At 53.0% G+C, this 19,821-nt stretch overlaps 1 protein-coding gene across 1 annotated transcript in view; it reads right to left on the reverse strand.

Annotated features, from left to right (window-relative positions):
• Positions 1–1,233: 1,233 nt before the first annotated feature.
• Positions 1,234–19,821, reverse strand: part of DUOX1 (dual oxidase 1) — a 32,428-nt gene continuing 13,840 nt past the window's right edge. Inside the window, exons 17-33 of the mRNA XM_047074478.1 lie at positions 19,358–19,543; positions 17,049–17,274; positions 16,694–16,787; positions 16,232–16,407; positions 13,959–14,028; positions 13,423–13,548; positions 12,656–12,834; positions 12,280–12,510; positions 11,627–11,726; positions 11,278–11,327; positions 9,757–9,884; positions 5,504–5,657; positions 4,836–5,068; positions 4,450–4,608; positions 3,037–3,192; positions 2,647–2,775; positions 1,234–1,992 (exon numbers count right to left, since the gene is read on the reverse strand). Coding sequence (XP_046930434.1) covers positions 1,870–1,992; positions 2,647–2,775; positions 3,037–3,192; positions 4,450–4,608; positions 4,836–5,068; positions 5,504–5,657; positions 9,757–9,884; positions 11,278–11,327; positions 11,627–11,726; positions 12,280–12,510; positions 12,656–12,834; positions 13,423–13,548; positions 13,959–14,028; positions 16,232–16,407; positions 16,694–16,787; positions 17,049–17,274; positions 19,358–19,543 — 2,520 coding nt within the window. The 3' untranslated portion in view covers positions 1,234–1,869. The remainder of the gene's footprint in view (positions 1,993–2,646; positions 2,776–3,036; positions 3,193–4,449; positions 4,609–4,835; positions 5,069–5,503; positions 5,658–9,756; positions 9,885–11,277; positions 11,328–11,626; positions 11,727–12,279; positions 12,511–12,655; positions 12,835–13,422; positions 13,549–13,958; positions 14,029–16,231; positions 16,408–16,693; positions 16,788–17,048; positions 17,275–19,357; positions 19,544–19,821) is intronic.

Here is a 19,821-nt window from a genome sequence, read left to right on the forward strand (position 1 = left end):
GGGGAGCGGGCGGAGCGGGCCGCTCTGCCACGCGGAAGCCGCGCACCCGCGGAGGCGGGAAAGCTGGCGCGGCCGGCTGCGTTTTCTTTCCAGAGGAAGCGGGGCCTGCCGCGCCTCCCCCATTCTCTGTAAGTCCGGCCCCTGGGAGACTTGCAGCCTGCAGGCCTGGGCCCGGATCTGTCTTCGGACTGGGGTTTCGGGCTCGCGGAGGAACCCGGCAGGGCCGTCCGCGCGCGCCCCCTGCTGGCTGTGCCGCGTGCCGTGGGCGCCAGGCCACACCCGCCCACGCCCTGGCGACGCCCCAGCCCCTGCCCGCAGCTAGAATGGCCAAGGCCCGTGGGCCCAGACCCCCGAGAATACCCACTGGGCCGCGGGTCGAAGCTGAGGTCAGCCTACCCCAGGCTCGCCCTCCTTCCAAGGTCGAGATGAACAGAAGCTGCCCTATGGGGCTTAACAAACATCCGCTGCTGTGGGAGCGCACTATGAGAGCTTCTCCTTTCAGAACCTAAACCTTCCAAATGAAGTAAGAGTCATGGGATTTTCGGCTTCCCTAATCCCATGGCCATTGTATCGAAATCGAGGGTATGTGACCTGACAAATGTTAAGAATTCTGGGGAGACAATTGAAAGGCTTACTTGAAGTTGGGCACTGCTTTAGAAATTCCATCATAGAGGGCTGCCCTATCTTTACACTTGGAGGGTATTCAGTCACTTTGCAGATGAGAAAACAGGCTCAGAGACTTCGGGTGATGTACTCAGCATCCATCTTGCTTTCATCTCTTTACCTGGAAGACCCATGTAGGCACAGGTGCTCAACTCCTGTTGTTCAGAGAAGGGCTGGGAGTAGCAGAGGTCCTGGAGCAAGCCAGGCAAACTCTGGCTCCCTGTAGGTTCCTGCTCTGTCCTGCCACACATATCCCTACTTCGTGCCCCACACACCTTCTCCAGAACTCCTACCCCTTCTCTCTCTGCCCTTCCTGATCAGGCTTCAGAAATCTCACACTAGCCACCCTGAGAGGCCCTTTGTCAGGAAGGGTGCCCCTGAGCTGGGAAAGGAATCTCCAGCTAGAGCACTTGGCCTTGGGCCGGTTCCTTTATCCAGCAGATACTGGCAAATTCAGAGGACTGTCTGCACCAGCCTAGGTTACCTGGCTGGTTGAGTAGCTGCTTCTGCCAGTGCCTACCCCAATCTGGAGCAGAATACTGAAACCCAGAGGGCAGAAATGTGGTTTATTTGTAAAGGAGACTACTTCAGTAGGAAGAAGAGAGAAGGACCGAGGAGCACTACAAAGATAGTGGACTGGGTTCTGACTACAATACATGTTTAAAAACTGGGGAGAGCAGCTCAATTGTGCTGTTAGACTAGGATGCTAAAGGGGTTCCTGTAAATTTCTCTTTGCAGCTCCAGCCTCTATGCCCTCCAAGGCATTTGCCAGCCCTTATGACAGTGGGAAGCCCCAGAGGAGGAGGAGGTTTTGGGGAAGGAGTTCCAAGATGCCAGCATCTGTGCTCTTACTTCATCCTTAGGCTCACAGCCCCCTTATACGCATATATGCTTGTCAGCTCCAGTCTTTTGATGTTTTTTCTTAGTTTGGAAGAAGAGGGGTCACTTTGCCCCAAAGCAATAATAGCTCTCCTACCTCCCAACCTCCGTTTCCCAGATAGTGCCTCCTACTTCTCCAGGCTGAGACATTCTGGACTCATATGGTCTGAATCCATATGGTGTGATTGACCATGACCACCTGGACTGAGGTGGGAGGCAGGAATGGGGGGAGAAGGCTGGGCAAGCCAGAAACAGGAAGTATAGAGTGAGGTGCGGGCCCAAATCTCTGCTCAGCTGTGCAGTGGGCAGAGCTCCTGGGCAGGAGACCTAAAAGTTCTCATAATGATGGGAGAAATGAGTCCGGTCCTGCCTGTTGATGAGCTGACAGGCCTTTTCCACATTCTTGGTCATGCCAGGGGGGCCACAGCTAAACACCCCAATCTTCCGGACCTGTTGGGGGAGGAAAACATGAAGGCTAACTCAGTGTCCAGAGGGAGGGCTGGCTCAGTGTTCATGTTGAAGACCAGCAAGAGTCCTTGGTGATGGCTCCTTCCATGTTTCTCATAAAGGTTTGCTTTGTACCATGCGTGGTGAGGGCTGGCTCAGTGTTTTTAAGTCTAGCTCAGTTTTGGTAGACTTGCTTCCTGTGGGTCCAACCTCTACCCCCTCCAAGGCATTTGTCAGCTTCAGGTGCAAGATAAGGGGCTGGGTTAATCAATGTTCAAATTAAAGGATAGCTTAGTGTCTCACTGAGCGCTAGCCCAATGTTCATGGTAAAGGTTAGCTCAGTGTCCAGGGTGAGGGTTGGCTCAGTATTAGTGGTAAGAGTAGCTCTGAGTTTATGGTAAGGACCAGCTCAGTCACTGAGCTGTTCCTTGTGGATAGGCATCATGGCTTCAGAAGTGGTAAGTCCCTGTCACCTGCCTCCTCCCTTAGCCCCCCAAGTAACCCCTACTTTTTTTCTGTTCAATTACCCCCACTTATCTCCCAGGTGATCAGTTCTCACCAGAAGTCAATTCCTTCCCTCATGGAGCTGGTTTGGAAGGTTTGCTCAGACCTCAGGTGATAAAGGCCAGGAGAACCTTGATATGGGGTGGGACTGACCTGTGGGTGGACCTCCTGCAGGGACTTGAAGAAGGGCTCGAAGGGGGGGCGGCCAAAGTGGGTGATGGAACGCAGGCCCGTGAACAGACTCCGGTTCAGCACCTTCTGGAAGTGCCGCTCACAGATGTACTAGGGGCACAGGGGCAGATCGGGGCACAGGGGCAGATCAGGCCAAGGAAAATCAGGGTCACTACCTAGCTCAAGTCAGCCTGCAGCCCAGGAGACAGGGAGTGGGGTGGGGAGGGATCTGGAGGCTGAGGATCAGGACCAGCATCTCTGTGCTTCCTGCCATCCGAACCTGAGCTGTCCACCCACCTGCTTTGGCCATGTGCCTCACCCTGCCAACCCACATACCCACCTAGCTCCCCTGCCTGGCCGGCCCTGACATACCAGCATGGTGGTCCTGAGGTCAAACTTCTCAGCCAGCTGGGTGATGTAGATGTGCACGGACACCAGGTCCTGGCAGTCATTCTCCTCCACCTCCCGGATGATGTCAGCCAGCCACTCAAACTGCCGCTGGGTCCGTGTCACCCAGATGAAGTAGATCTGGGGATACATGGCTAGAGCTTAGGACTTGGCTCATCTCAGGTTCCCTATTTCCCGGGGATCCCCATAGCAATAGAACCCTCTGGTCTCAGTCAGCTTGTGCCTTTCCCCAGACAGCCTGGGGAGATGGAGTGTTGTGGGGCCATAGGATCAGGCTCTGGAGCGGGAGATGGAGTTACCCCAGGTCATGGAGAGGTAGAAGGGAATAATAATCTGGGGTGATGGAAAAGGACACTTGTCAAGTGAGCTGAAGGTCTAATGGGGTAGGAAGCCGCTTTTTCACACTGAGCTGGACCTGCCACTCCCTCCAATGGGCCCTCTTCAGGATGCTGGGCTCCCAACCAAACCTAGCCCAGAGGGATATGGTCCCACTGAGGGGCATGTCACAGAAGAGCCTTACAGAAGACGCTGCTGCCTGGAGCAGATGGGAGTGGGCTCAAAGAGAGACTAGAGGGATGGAAGCTGTCATGGAGGGACCCATCTCCAACTTCTGAAGAGGATGAAGTGAGACTGCGTTGGGTTAAGAAGCAGAGGCAGAGGGATGCCTGGGTGGCTCAGTCAGTTAAGCGTCTTGACTTCAGCTTGGGTCATGATCTCACGGTTTGTGGGTTCAAGCCCTGCACCGGGCTCTTTGCTGTCTTGATCTCTCTGCCCGCCCCCCACCCCTCTCTCACAAATGAATAAACATTAAACAAACAAACAAAAAAAGAGCCAGAGCTGGCACAATAGAGGAGCAGAGAAGCTGCGTATCACCATCTAAATGCTGACAGCATATGGGCTAGGCCCCTGCCCGCTGCGTTCCTGTGCCCCTGACTCACCTGCCAGGCCCAGAGAGACAAGCAGGAGCCTGCTACCAGGTCCAGGCTGGGGTGAAGGGACCCGGTATGGAGGGGGCCTAAGGGCCTGGGCTGTGTTCCTGGAGCCAACCCAGCCCATCAGCCCAGCCTTGCCACCTCCCCTCCTTTTCCTCTTGAAAGCAGAGCCAGTTTCACTTTTGCCCCACCCTAAGTGTGCCCTTCCTTCTCCTCACCCAACAATGCTTCCTTCAAGTGCTGGCTTCCTCTGTAAGAGGGAATGGGTTTCTTTACCCCTCTCCAACTCTGTTCTTTAGGGTCTGGGGATATTCTGATCCCTGTGGAGCAAGTCAACTTGGCCTTGCCCAGATCAGGCCAAAAACAGAGGCATGAGAGACAGGCAGAGATGGATCCAGTGATTGGGATCAGGGGCCGTGGGTTGGCAGGAGGAGGGGGCACTCACCTTCTTACAGAACACTTGGCAGCTGACTGATGACTTGAAGACAAGGTCTTTGAGGATGGAGGCAAAGGGGGTGACCCCAATGCCCCCTCCCACCAGCACGGACACCTCAAACTTATGCCACTCCTGGTGGCCCTCTCCAAATGGTCCATCGAGGTACAGCTGCAAGAGGAGGAGTGGGTTTGAGTTAAGCTCCACCACCATCATAGCTCTGAAGCTGGAAATGGGAGGCAGGAGTGAAGGGAAAGCGGCTACTGTGGCATTACCTGGAACAACCAGTCTCTGGATTGGGGGAGGGGAGGAACACAGTGGGGAGCCTGGGGTTGCAGGGCCACGGTCTGCTAAGGGGATGTGGGGGCATGCAGCACATCTGGCCTGGGCCTGGTCACCTTCGGGTATTTGGCACAGCCATCTCCCGTTGGAGGTGAATAGATCTCCCTGAGGCGAGTGGTCCAGGGCCCTGCTGCCCGGATGTGCAGGCTGAGCGTGTCCTCATGGGGCGCAGAAGTCAGTGTGAAGGGGTGGTATTCTGTGGTCCCCAGAGCCAAGCAGGCAATCCGCACCCACTGTCCTGACTTGTATTCAAAGCCTTGGGGCCGCTGGAACTGCAGGTGGGTCACTCCTGAGGAAAAGAAGTGGTTAGGAGGCTGCTGTCCAGGGCCCAGCAACACTGTGGCCTCCAGAGAGTTCCCCACCTGAAGCCCTACCTCTGCTTCTGGAATATGACAAGGAAGGCCTCCCCCACACCGGAAGGCGTCACTCCCCTTGAGCCACGTCCACCGTGAGGAGGAGCTATGCAGCACTGGTGCTGGTGGTCAGCAGGGAAAGGAGCCACCTGGCCTGGGCTCCTCTACTCTCTGCTGCGAGAGAGGCTCAGGTCCTCTGGCAAAGAGCTTCTCTTGCCAGCTCCCTCATCACTTCTGGCTCAAGGGCCCTGCCAACTCCACTGGCCAGGTCAGGAGATTGCAAGGTCCGGGCTCTGCCACCCCCACCCCCACCCTCCACTGGCTTCCTCAGTACCACCCAGCTGGCCCCTTGACAGCCTAAAGGCTGGTACCTGAAGGCAGCAGCTCTGCCTTCACCACGCTGATCTCCACCTTCTTCCGGCTCAGGCTCACCAGTTTGTCCCCCATGTAGATTAGTGCCGGGACCAGGAAGAAGATGTGGAAACGGGGCAGCTGGATCAGGCCGAAGCTGCCATGGATGATGAGCTGGAGAGAGTGAAGAATACAGCTCAGACCAAGCCATACCCACAACAGTGTCTCTGGCTAGCTTGGCCCTTAGCCCCTTGCATTCTCCACCCACCCCACACTCCCCAGGGCTCATTCCATCCCCACCTCTCCAAGTACTAGGCTCCCTTCAGGTTCCCAAATCTAACCACTCCCAACCCCAGCCCCATCCTGCAGAGCGTCCATGATGAATGAGACTACTTGCACCTTCCTGGAACTTTGACTCTCACCCACTCTCCTGCAGTAGCCTCCTAACTGGTCTTCTACTAGGGTGCCCTACCATGACGCAGTCCCTTCAAGGCAGCCAGTGTGACATTTTAAAGTTCATTTTATCATTCCATCCCAGCTTAAAAAGCCTTAGTGGACTTCCCATTACACCACAGAACCTTGAGACGCTCTGGGCCTCTGCCTGCCAACATTTCCTCCTCCCTGTTCTTTAAACATGGCAAATCCTTTTTGCTTCATGACCTTTGCACCTGCTGTTCCCTCTCCCATGGCTCCCATGGGAGCCTCCATTTCATTCAGGCCTCAGCAGAAATGCTACCTCCTTGGGCCTTCCCTCAGTCCTCTCTATCTTATCTCCCAGTCAACTCCCTTCAGGGCACTCATCATCATCCACACTACTTTTCTTCCCCTTGCCCCACACCTCCTGCCCGTTCACTCCCTGGACTGTAGAGGAAGGAGGTGTCCTTTTTTTTTTTTTTCCCATCATACTCTCAGCTGTTGGCAGTTTCTGGCACACAGTAGACACTTAATAACTGCTGATTCAGTAAAAGGAGTTCCTCTAAATTATCCTCTCCCTTTAAAAATATATTTTTTTTAATGTTTGTTTTTGAAAGAGAGAGAGAAAGCATGACAGGGGAGGGGCAGAAAGAGAGGGAGACACAGAACTCAAAGCAGGCTCCAGGCTCCACACTGTCAGCACAGAGCCTGACCCAGGGCTCGAACTCACGAACTGTGAGATCATGACCTAAGCTGAAGTCAGACGCTTAACCAACTGAGCCACCCAGGCACCCCTGTCCTCTCCCTTTAGAGACTAAGAACATCTAACCAGTCCTCCCGTTTCCATGAAATAACTGACAGGTATTGTCCAGCTCGGGTCCTTTCCCCAACAAGCTAGTCTGACAAGGTCAGACACTACTTGCCCCCATTCTTCCCATCTGCTTGCTCCTAAGTCTGGTCAGTTTGGCTCCTGCCTCCACCTCTTCTCAGGCCCTGCTCACTGAGGGCTCACCGGCCCCATGAATGGCCAGACCCCAAGGTCTCCTTTCATCTGCTCCCACCACTGGCAGTCTATGGCACTAGCAACTACCCCTTCCGTTCCACTTCTGCAACAACGCTGTGCTAGCTCTGTCAGGCCACTCACTTTCCAGCTCCTCCACCGGCCCTCTGTTCCTTCTCCCACCCCTGATCCTGCATGCTGCCCAAACCTGGCTTTCTCACTCTGCTCTCCTCTGTGCTCTCCCATGAGGCATGGCCAGTCAGCTGAGCCACAGCCCCTCAGCGGTTCAGTGCAGCCCGCACAGGTCCACCATGTCCTGCTACCGCCTAATTCCCTGGGGCCATCCACAGCCAGGGCTGTCCTCTCTATGCCCTGAATATTCCATCATCATTTGCACCTCTGCACCAGCGCTTGTGCCCTTTCTTCTACTTGGAATGCTTTTTGGATTCTGCTCTGCCCTGTCAAATCTCAGCTTACCTCTCCTCAAGGCTTGGCCCAAGACCCATCTTCTCCCCAAAGTCTTCACTAACCAATTTGGTCCAAATGAAACTCCCTTCAGTAAGCTACTGTAACTCACTGAAACACTCAGCTCAGCAATTAATCCTATATTGTCTGCTCATTTTGATCATTTCAAGCGCATGGCACTTATCTCTGCAGCAAATCCTAAGTTCCCAAGGGGTCCACTGGGCCTAGCACCAAACTAGCGCATACTAGTCCTCCGACAGACAGATAACTGTTAAACTGAACTCTAGTTCCTCATTCAGCTCTCTCTTTCCCCAGCTCAGCATTCCTGAATTCCTGGGCCTTCTCCCACAGGACTAACTTAAACCTCTGTGGGCTCTTCTCTGAACTGGCTCTGGTTTCCCCAAGTTCTTCTTTCATTATGGAGACCATGCCCACCCCCAAGGCTTTCTAAGCATCCAGCCAGGCTGAGAACAATGTGAGGGTGACCTCATACTCCTCTGTTTATACACCCCATTTGGTGTTGGCTCTACTTTTAAACCACAAAGCTGCTGCAGACTCATGGTTGGCTGATGAACCAGGAGAGCTGCCGCCAGCTCAGCTTCTGCTGTGCTAGCCGTGCCCTCTTTAGCCTGGAGCAGGAGCCTGGGCATCCTTCTGCAGGGTCTGCTCCACACTGGGGCCCTTTACTTGTGACTTCTCTTTCTGCCTGAAGTCAAAATGGTAACTAACATAAGGGATAAATGGGAAGGAAGAAGTTTTGGCCCAGATATCCCCCCAGGTGAGACTCTCCTTAGAGGCCAGGGCTAGGATTGCCCAGCAGAGGGTCCTGCACGTTTCTGAGCTGCTGACTTCCCTGCTGGCAGGAAGGGTGGCTCTAAACCCCAGTGAGCCCCCAAACCCAGGAGTAAGTCAGAAAGGGGTCTTGGTCTCAGGGAGCCCCGTCTGGCCTGGCCACTCCTCTGGGTCTCCCATCTAGTTCAAAGAAGCTCCTGCTTCACCAGAAACAAGAACATCATCTCCATCCCTCATAGAAACAATAACCCCAGATGCTAGGGCTCCACCCTAGCAAAGGTGGGGAAGAAGGGATAAATTAGCCTCAGCTTCCAAAGAGGGCAGAGATTTCTTTGGAAATAAACATCATCAGTTCTAGGAAACAACCTAAGCCAAGACTGGGTAGTCATCTTCACAACCATGAAGTGTTGAGCCTCAGGCAGCATGGAAACAGACCTTTCCAATCAGTGAGGACAGGAGGAGGGAGGGCAGCCCACAGACGCCAGCCTGACTCAGGCAATAATGGACTCTCCCTGTGTCTCAGGACAAGGGAGACCCCTGTGTGAAGTTCTGCCTTGAGCCAGGTGACAGATGGCAGCCAGGTGGGCTCTGTGCTTCTTGAATGCTGGCAGCCAAGCTATCATTAGTGGGGACACTGGGGCCTTGGACCTTAGTTTAGCTTCTCAGAGAGACCCTCAGGGTGCCCTTTAGGGAACTGCCCGTGTCCATGAGAAAGTCAGGCCAAGCAGAGCTATGACACAGTCACAGATCACAGTCAGCTCTGGAACTAACCAGCTGACGCAACTGATGACAAACCCAGGGAAGGTAAAGAGAACAGGACAAGAGAAGAGAGGGAATGTGAAGGAAGGGAGGCAAGAGCCCAGGTTAAGGAGAAGGAAAGGGAACAGACAGACTCTTTAAAACCCATTGTATCAACAGCCCAAGTGAAGACATTTGGAGCAAGCTCATTAACTTTACAGGTGGCACTTAGCTGGGTGGGGTGCTAATACTCTAGAAAACAAGATCAGAACAAAAGTGGCAAAACTAAATTCAGATAAGTTTCTCTTAAAAAGGGTGATGCGGGGGCACCTGGGTGGCGCAGTCAGTTAAGCGTCCGACTTCAGCCAGGTCACGATCTCGCAGTCCGTGGGTTCGAGCCCCGCGTCAGGCTCTGGGCTGATGGCTCAGAGCCTGGAACCTGTTTCCGATTCTGTGTCTCCCTCTCTCTCTGCCCCTCCCCCGTTCATGCTCTGTCTCTCTCTGTCCCAAAAATAAATAAACGTTGGAAAAAAAAAAAAAAAGGGTGATGCTCCCTCGAGAGTAGGAAGCCCTCCCAGGAGCCCAAACCAGCCACTGGAACTGGGGAATGAGTGGCTGGGCAGAAATGACATCTGCAAGAAATGTCGACCAGCCTAGTAGGGCTACTACTGCAAAACCCATGTCAGGGCACCCATCTTCCAAGTGCTGTATATTGGGGTCAGTCTGCTTGACAGCCCCATACTATAACCTCCAGCTTTGAAGTGAGAAGCCAAGAGGAGTCTTGAAATAAGGGGATAGAAAACGGATGTCTCGGTCCTCACTGCCTCCCTGGGATCATCCTGTCAAAACCCTGCTAGCCCTCACCAGCACATAGAGCAGGATGTAGAGGTGGTGGGTCAGCCAGAAGCCCCGGAAGCTGTGTCGGCGGAAGTGGTGGGAGGCAAAGACGTACATGATGGCCAGGACCAGGAGCAGCACGACCCCTGTGAGGCCTGCAAAATGAACATGGGGTGAAGGGCAGAGGAGCAGGGCCATTCTGAGGCTGCCATGGATCAGGTCCCCTTTCCACTCTACTGCTCTGGGTAAGGGCACGGAAGCCCAGGCTTCTCTGTTCTTCTCTCCCCACACTGGTGATCACAGGTGCCTTTTATTTCAACAGACTCTACCCTTCCCTCATAGACCTTGTCACGACTGTTATTTTTCAAGTAACTGTGCCATTTATGTCTGTCACCTCCCTGACTTTCAGGCCTACAAGAACAGGGACCAGGCTGCTAGTTCACCACTGAATCCTAGTGCCTACTGTAGGGCTTGGCACCCTGTGGGGCTTTTATAAATGTGTGCTGAATGAATGAATGAATCCATGGGGCATCTACTTTGGCCTCTAGGTCAGACTTTGGACATTGCAGGCCCTGCCCCCGTGGAGTCAAGGCTTGGCCTACGTCCCTGTAGCATCACACTTGCCTGACACAGCATGAGCAATGGCACCATTAGTGAGTAAGTGTGACCACCAGAGTCCCCTGGGTTCATCCCAGAGTTGGTGGGAGGCACCCCCTTTACAGGGGATCCCAGGCCTGGGGTACACGAGAGGGCAATACAAGATTCAGGATGGAAGTGTGGGGCCAGAGAATGGCCCCTCAAGTGATTAAGGAGGAGAGAGGTAGAAATTAGGAAGATTAGAGCCCTGCAGTATGGAAAAGCAGAGGTTAAGAAGAGATCTAACCAAAGCCTGTAAAGACCTGAACGGAGAGGAGAGCATAAACACAGCCTTATCCACTAAATCCCACTGTGCAGGAATTAGCAAGCACTCTGAAGTTCAAAGCAGATCGTTTTAGGATTAAAAAAAAAAAATGCTGTGTTTCACAGAGGGGAGTGAATATAGAAAATGTGTTACCCCAAAGAGGAAATAGACTGAAAATATAAACAGGTTCAAGAAGCTTTTGAATAGATTCACAGATAATAGTTCTAAAATGGGTGATTATGAAGAGTTAGGAATATTCCCCTAAACAGCACTTGTCAAGAAGACTACAAGGGATGGGGGGGTCTGCCTAGTTTGACAATGAGCCCGGTCTCTCTGCCATAAGCTGGGCACAGCACTCAAAGCTACTGTCATGGTAGGTTGTGTATGCTGAGGTGGGAGGTGAGGGAGTCCACTCCCATTCTACAGAGGGAGGAACTTCAGAGTGGGGCAGTAGCCCAGCCAAGCTCCCAAGAGAAGGACTGGATAGCAGAGGCTCCTACTGCCCAGGAGAGTCCTTAGGACCAGAGGGCAGAGCCTGGCTCACCGTGAGAGCCAAGTGAGTGCTACTAGGCTGCCTCATGGCAGACAGAACCCAGAGCCCGCACCTCAGAGCCAGACCAGAAATTCAGAACAGGGAGGGCTCTCACCTGGCACAGTCTGGAAGAACCACCAGTAATACTTCTGGGGAAACTCAGACCTGTCAAGAACGGAAAGCAAGGAAGGATGCTGAGAGGAGATGTCTGGGACTTCCAGAAAGAATCCTCCAGAGGAAACACCCCAACCCAGCCACTAGTGTCCCTTTCTGCCCATTTGGGACCAAGGCTCAGGTTGGTCATTGTCTGTCTCTATAATCTGGAAGGTGACACTCTGCTCTCAGCCAAGAGAATTTGCTTCTTTCCATCCATAAAGAATACCCCTACCTTGAGACACACACACACACACACACACACACACACACACACACACACGTACACGCACACACACGCACATACTCACCTGTCATCATGGAAGAGGCCAGGGAAGAGGCAGGAGAGGACACTGAGTGGGCTGATGGAGAACAGGTACACATTCACCACATGGCCCGCACTGTGTAAGACTAAGGAAGACCAGGAAGGGTGGGAGTGAGCCTGGGAGCAGCCTGGTGGGGGTGTTCAACCCATTCAGCCCAAGATGAAGGACTCCAGCCACCCAGAATTGGGAGCCTGAAGAAGGACCCTAGGGATCTGTACCTCTGATCTCTAATCAACCTCCTGTTCCTCCCTCCAACCCCTGCTCCATATATACCATCCATGAACACAGCCACAAGAGTCTGAAATGATACCATTAGAAATTCTATCTTTTGGTTTCTCTCATAGTGTGTTTTACAACATAAAAACTGGAAGAGATCACACACATGTGCAGTTGTTCTGGGGTGTTGGTAACTTGTCAGCTGGAGGCTGATGAGGTGGCTCTGGAAGCATGGGAAGGGGCAGTGAGTGGCCCCTGGGCTTATTTCACACCACTGTGGGGCCAGCTCCACCCTCCTGAGGACTTCCAAGATTTATACTCAAGTCAAGCCCAGAGAGAGAGGAGGTGCTCTCAGAGAAGAGGAAGCCAGCGGGGGGGGCGGGAGGACAGAGACAAGAATCCCTGGGACCCCCAGGTCCTGCCTGTGAGGACGATGGCAGTGGAGGCAATGAGACGATGGAAGTCCACGGCGGCGTCGAAGGGTATGTAGCGGTTGAGGAAGGTCTCGCGCAGGAAGGTGATGAGGTTGCGGCACATGGTGAGCAGGATGTAGGAGAACATGAAGGAGATGCTGGCGGCCGTGCCCCGGGACAGGATGATGCCCACGCGGGTGGTGTCTGTGATGCCCATGTGGTGAGCCCCGAAGGCGTAGTCTGTGGAGGGGCCCAGGTGGATAAGGGGGTCGCAGTGCAGAGGAAAGAGTGCCGCCTGCAGGTGGAGCCTCCCCCACAGCAGCCTTCCTTCAAGCAAGCCGGGCACACTGGCAGGAGCCACACCCCTGGGGCTGCCCGCACTCACAGTAGGCCCGCTCCAGGAAAAGGCCCCCGGTGATGGCATAGAACACGGCCACACAGCCGATGTGGCGCCGATAGTTCTCCACAAAGCGCTTGAACTGCTGCAAGGTCTGGTGGCGACGGCTGCGCTGAAACTTCTCCCGATGAGCCTCCGTGAACAGCAGGGGCTGGAAAGACGTTACCCTGGGAGACACGAAGACTTGGCTCTGGCTGTGGACCTGCCATTAGTGCAGCCCGCCTCCCCAGCAGAGAAAGGGCATGGAGTTGCTCAAACCAAGCAGGGTTCAGACCCCACAGGCTATATACCACACTCTTCAAGCCAACTGTCAGAGTAGGGGCAGCCTTGCAAGAGGTCACTTGGTCAGTTCACCCCAGGAGATACACTCCCTCTACCCCAGTTCCCATTCACTCAGTCCTCTCCCCTCCCAGTCTGTAGCTCCTCACTCTTACCTGCTCTGTTCTCATTTTTTACTGGAAGCTCAGAAGACACACCCTCCAGGAAGCCTTCCTTGACTTCCCAGGTAGAGGTGAGCACTTCCTTGAGCTCTCAAGCCCCTTGTTCTTACCACTCTTACAACATTCTTCAGTGGGACCTTGTAACTGTCAGTGTACCAGACCATCTTGTCAGACTGGGATCTTCTTGGGCATGGACTGCTCATCCTGCCAGCACTCCTGGGCTCAGGACCATGCCTGGCACCCAGTAATCACTGTATGCATGCTGAAGGGATGGATGAACTGCCTGGGCTTAATTAACAGGAGGAGCAGGCGTACTTCTTGCCAAACCTCCGTCGAATCTCCTGGGGAGGGTCTGTGTCCATGGGGCACTGCAGTCTCTGTGGTGTCCACTCCACCTCAGCGTTGCTGTGGGGACAGCGAGCACTCACTCTGGGGGAGGGACTAGGACAGAAATGAGAGAGATAGGACCTTGGCTGCCTGAGCCACTTGGTCCTCTGCTACCCCTGTCTGCCTTCAGACCAACTCTGTTGGGGAAGGGTCAGAACTGTCAGACAGGGGACAGCAAGATTCCCACAGACCTAGAGAGAGAATGAGTCAGATCCTGGGGGTCCCAGCCAAGGGTACACATACAAGGGCATCTGACCCTGGCAGCAGGTGAGTGCTGAAATCCACCAGGCTCTCTGCTCTTCCTGGTGCAGGGCTGCGTCCGCCTAGAGTAAGGAGTGTTTTTTTCTAATATGCATGAAGACACTACATAGGCTAGTGGGGCCCCTGATACCAGGCATTCTGGGGAGAGAAAAGGCAACTCCCCAACCCCAGCCTCCCTCCAACATTCCCAGATGAGGGCTCACCAGATCTTTTCCTGGCTGACGTAGGAGGCTCGCCGGCACAGGTCCTTGATGACCTCAGGCACCTCTACCCCTGCAACACAAAGATGGACTAGGGGACGGCTCAGGGCCCAGAGCCCAGGAAGACCTGGTAGCTACCCCACATCCATACTGTAGAGGGCCTCTGGCCAGTACCCTTGCCTTTGGGTGCCCTAGTCTCAGCCTGTGTTCTCTGTGGAAACTAGACCCAGCCATGAGTGGGCAGACAGAAGGCCTGAAACAAAGTTGGCCAGGCAGTGTCCCCTGGACATGTGTCCAACTTTGGCCCCACTCCTAGGACCGTTATCAGGCTGATGGGGTAGAGTTCAGGAACTGTATGCAACTTGCCTGCTAGACCATTCTGCCACTAAAAACCTGCTCAACCCTCCAGCCTAAAATCTCCTGAGAGTTAAGTGTAGATCTAGGTGGTGCACATATGGAGATCACCATAAAATTCTTTCCACTTTTCTGTGTTTAAAAACGCTCATAGGGGCACCTGGGTGGCTCAGTCAGTTAAGCATCCAACTCTTGATTTTGACTCAGGTCATGATCTCACAGGTGATGAGTTCGAGCCCCATGTCGGACTGTGCACTGACAGCACAGAGCCTGCTTGGGATTCTCTCTCTCCCTCTCTCTGTGCGTCCCCTCCTCAAATTCTCTCTCTCTCTCAAAAGAAATAAATAAATATTAAAAATGTTCATAATAAAATGTTGGGAGAAAAACACTCTCCCACGAGCCACGCATTCCTGTCTGAGCTGCACAGGAGGGGCAATGAAGGAGTGAGCTGCAAATCCAAATCCTGGGAATATCCAAGTCACTTCTAAGAGCTAAACCAATCTTGAAGATTACCCTGGTCCTACAGCCCAGAGGGCAAATGTGATTAATCTGAATTTAATGTAATCAGAATGTTTAAAACAAAGTATAGATGTTTATCCCTCAAATTTCAGCAAATGGCAAATGTGGCAAAGTGATAACTAAAGGCAAATCTAGGTGAATGGTAAAGGGATGCTCCTTGTGCTACTCTTGTACCTTTTCTGTAGGTACATTTAAAATGTTTCAAAGTAAAATTTGAAGGAAACAACAAGGCACAACAACAATTAAAAGCAAAACAAAACAGTACACAGCATTACTCTTCTACATAACCCTCAGTCTCCCAGCCAGTTCGTCTCCTCCACCCCAGGGGCTGGATGTTCCTGGGACTCTGGCCTGGGCTCACTTCCAGGCACCTGCCCCTGCTCTGCCCTCAGGCCTACATGCCTACTTCCCTGGCTGCCTGGGAAAGGTGAAAAGCTGATGAATCAGGGGAGCTGGGTGTGCACTCCACCAACTCTCCTCCTACCTTAGGCAGGTGAAGCCTTGACCAGAGTCCCAGCTGTGCCCTGCCTAATTCGCCCCCCTCCCACATGGATCTAGAATTGGGCTGCTCAGCAACCCCAAGTTCTCATAATCCTGGGAGGGACTGGGTTTGGTCTCAATATGACCCAGTGAGAAACTGTAAAGGTACCATAAGGTCAGAGTAGACCACAGAGTCCTGCTACCTGTCCCCTGCTCTCTCTGGCTGTAGCCCCCACCCACCTGAGTCAGACACAGGTGGGACAGGAAGTAGGGGGAAGGACAACAGAGGTGGGTCTCCATGCACTCAAGCACACATTTCCTGAGCACGCAGACAAGGCATATAAAGGCAAACAAAACCAGAGCACCCCCCTGCCACCAGATACCCCAGCTCAGATGAATATGGCCTGGATAGGGCTGTTACAAGGAGATTCTACAGTCCCCTGTCCTGGGCACCAAGAACAGGGGCCTTTGACAGACAGCTGGGAGAAGCAGAATTCTAGCTGCTGTCCCTCACCCCATCCTGACCCTGCCCACCCCAGAAGCAAAGCTGCATTATGACTCTTGTGGGCTGTAGGCACTATTGCGTTCCTAGGCCCCTTCCTCCATTAAACAAAGAAAAAAATATATATATGTATATGTACATATGTGTATATATGTATATATATATGTGTATATATATATATATATATATACACACACATATATTTACAAAACATAAACATTTTTTACATTCATGTTGATATAAAGAAGAATATAATCCAGGCTGGACGTATTATCACATACTTATTATTATTATTATATTCATTCTTCTGATTTTAAAAGAAATTAAAACATTTCTGTGGGCTCCTAAAAGTATGTGGGCCCTGGGCACTGTGCCTGCTGTGTCTAATGGATAGGTCAGCCGTAAGGCCAGGCCGCCCCACCTTTGACACAGAGCTGTGTGAAACGGAGCTCGCTGTCATGGTCCCGCAGCATGAAGTGGAAATCCTCCCATGTCAGCTCCTCCTTATCCTGGAAGCCCGACTCCCGGAACATGGACTCCACCACCTCAGTCAGCTGGGCCTTGGACAGGCAGTTGTTGGAGATCTCGATGAAGGACCTGGGGTTGGGAGAGGGAAGCCATCAGGGTCTGAAAAGAGGCCTAAGGCCTAGACATGAGGGCCCAATGGTCAACCCACCAGGCCTTCAGAGCCCACATGGAAGGGCCCCAACTGACCACGTTCCAAGACCCCTCCTAGTTATAACAGTCTTTGGCTCTACGGAGGAGGAGGAAGAGGGGGAGGAAGCCCCTGTTCTTGACCCTTTGGCTCTCACCTTTATATCCCACTTTTTCCCCCAGCAGTCCCTGCCCTAGCCCACTCTTCTGGCTATCCCACATGACCAACCTCAGCATCCTGATGAACTCGTCCTTGGAAATGAGACCATTCCCATCAAAGTCATACATGCGGAACATAAGACGAGACTTCTCCTCAGGAGAGCCTGGGAGAAGGAGGACCTTGTGAGAGCCCCAACCTACCTGCCTAAGTCCCAGGCATCCCAGAAGGGGACTCACATGAGTGTGACCCACTGCTGGGCACAACGAGGTGTTATTCTGCTTCCTGACATCTACCCAGATGTCTGCCATGGCTGGAGACCTGGTCCCAGCACTTCCCCATCTCTAACAGGTAAGCTACCTTCCAGCCTCAGTTTCCAGCCACTTCCATCTTCTCCTACCTAGACAATCACTCCCTTTTCCTTTACCTTTCATGAAGACCACCAGGATGTCCAGAAACTCCCGGAAGGACAGGTAGCCATTGCCATCTTTGTCAGCAAGAGAGAACATGGACTCTACAAACATGTCCTGGGGCTTGAGGCCCAGGGACTCGGCAAACTCAGCTCTGCTCAGCTCACAAGTCAGGGCCTCCTGTACCTTCTGTGAGGAATCCAGGGGTAGGGTCCCTGCATCTGCCTGGTCAATGTCCAGCACCTGCACTCGGGCAGTAGCAGAGGGAGAGGGAAGGAGACAAGACTTCCTTGATTTGTAGTTGAGGCTTATAGGAGCCACCTTTTCCAGGCATCTGCCCAGCACCCTGTCCCCTCAGCACTACCCTATGCCCTACAGGTGGTTCCTGGGGCCATTTGTCCTACGGAACCCTGACTCTCTATGTTAGCTGACTAGACCAGGGATGCAACTTGATCCAAGCAGACAATCTAGGATTGGGACTGAGATGTCTCAGGTCTGTCTTGACCTGAGCACAGGAAAACTTGGAAGTTGTAGACCACCCTGTTCTTCCAAGTGCTCAGAGACACAGACAGAAGGAAGTAAACACACAGAAAATGGAGCAGGCTAAGAGAGAGGAGTGACCTTGTTTGCTGGCAGCTTTCCCTTTCCTAGCCCCTTCCAGGCCAGGTCATAGTCCTTCCTTTAGAATTCCTGAGACATCATCATATCCTCAGAGTCAACTGACCCATTGTCAGTCCTAGCTTACACTGAGTTTTCACTGAGAAAAAGCCTCAGCTAAGTTGAGAAAAAGCTGGGCTTGGGAAAGGAGAATTCCCACCACGGGCTACCTGCAGCCCACCCAGGGGCTGCCCCAGCATCAGAAGAGACGGTGAGGGTAGTAAGCAGGCCACGGGCCACAGCACCTATTTTTCCTGACATCAACTGGGGTCCCCTGGCCCAAGCCTGGCTATGGTTTCATGAGGCAAACCTTGTTGCTTCAAACAATGAGCTTTAGTGAAAAGAGCCTGGGGCTGGTGACAAAAGACCTGGGTTCCTGTCCCAGCTCTACCACCCACTTACTGTGTGACCTCAGGCAAGTCTCTTCACTTGTCTGGCATTCATTTTCCTACTTATCTCACAGGGCTATTGTGAGAATCAACACCAGCCATTGTATGGAAAGTGTTTTGAAACCTGAGAACACTGTGCAGGTAGAAAGGGGTGGCAGCTGCCCCCAGGACACAGTAGCACTCTCTGTCACCCCCGACATAGGAGGTCCTGTGGCCCTGATGGGTCCTGACCTGAGTGGAGGTGCCCAGGTCCTGCCTGGGCCCTGGCAATGTATCACTCCACCTGGAGGTTCTTCCATTCTAGTGCATACTCAAGTTCAACTAGTTTGAGGGGTAAATGACAGACGTCATGTGCCTGGCACATAGTAAACGACCATTAAATGCTCATTTCCCTCATGAATCCTCTCCCCAGCCAGCCAACCCTGCTCCTTCTCCTCAAATATTAACTTTTTTTGCCATTTTTCTGGGCACCTCTGCACAGTCCTTCTTGCTCCTTTCCTCTGAGCCCAAAATTTTCCACCTCTTTTTAAGTCCTCACCAAATTTGACCTGAACCATGACCCTCCACTGGCCTGAAGACTTTATACCTTTTCTGACCTCCTAGACTGCTTATCTCCTGGATCAGTTTTGTATCCAGGATTCTTTACCACTTAACCTTCCTTTCTGGGCATGCCCCATCTTCCCAGAGGGATGACAAACTCCTTTAGTGGGAGGGGGATGGGCATGCTCTATAAGCTCTATTTATCTTATCTCTACCAAGCTTCCCTCTCCACCATTCTCCACTCAGGCTGCTTTATTTCCGTGCCCGATACGGATGCCAAGTCTTTGCATTTCTCTTCCTGACTTGTTTCCCCACAGCCTCTCAGTAATTCTTGGAAGTCTGCAAGGGAAGCACTAGCGCCCTATGGTGGCCTCTGGCAGCTGCACTCTTCCAAAGAGGGGGGACCAAGCACTTTCAGTGTCCCCACACTGCCTGTCTAGCCCTAGATTTCTGCAGCCTTTTGGTCAGGATGAGTCAAGTAAGGGCAGAAAGCTTGGACAGCCCTGAGGAGAGAGCTGAATGACACATGCAGAAAAGCTCCTGACATGGCCTCCCTAGAATGGCACGGGTGGACACGGGAGCCTCTCCTTACAGAAAGGCTAGGTGATTGGGCCAAAAACGCAGTAGAACTGATTGTTAGTGTCAGGGCTCCTGACTTTCCCTGGAATCACCCCATGGCCTGTGCAGGTAAGGGAACTACAGGCATACATGCAAGGAGAGATCTGACCCTACATACACACCTGGGAGAAAAGGTGCCTGAAAAAGGTCTCCAGTAGGTGGCTCCTTTGTTCTCGTGTCACAGCTGCCCTCATGAGCTCCTGCTCCCGCAGTTCCCACTCCTGGAACCTCAGCCCACTCTCCTTCAGGGCCCCCCGAAGGTTTTCCACCAGCACCTGCCGCTCTTCCTCCACATTAAACAGCAGCACCTACGGAAGCAGCAACAGGCAGAGCAAGCATTTGTCAGGGCCTCTTGAGGCCAGGAGCTGTACATGAGCTTTGTCAGGGGCCACTGGAAAGAGTGCCCTCGGAAAAGAGATATACTGTTATCTCCTAGACTCCATGTGCTCCGTGGGCTCCATGGCTTGCTTATAGGCACAAAACTAGCATTCAAAGATGCATGTCTGAAGCCACTCTTCCCTCTCTATTCAGCCCTGAAGAGAGGGGAAGGCAGGGGGACAGATAATGGAGGGGACAGAGGACAGAC

Source organism: Lynx rufus, unplaced genomic scaffold, assembly GCF_022079265.1.
Source record: "Lynx rufus isolate CCGP_SWC_20201006 ecotype Redwood Valley unplaced genomic scaffold, mLynRuf1.p SCAF_13, whole genome shotgun sequence".
NCBI lineage: Eukaryota > Metazoa > Chordata > Mammalia > Carnivora > Felidae > Lynx > Lynx rufus.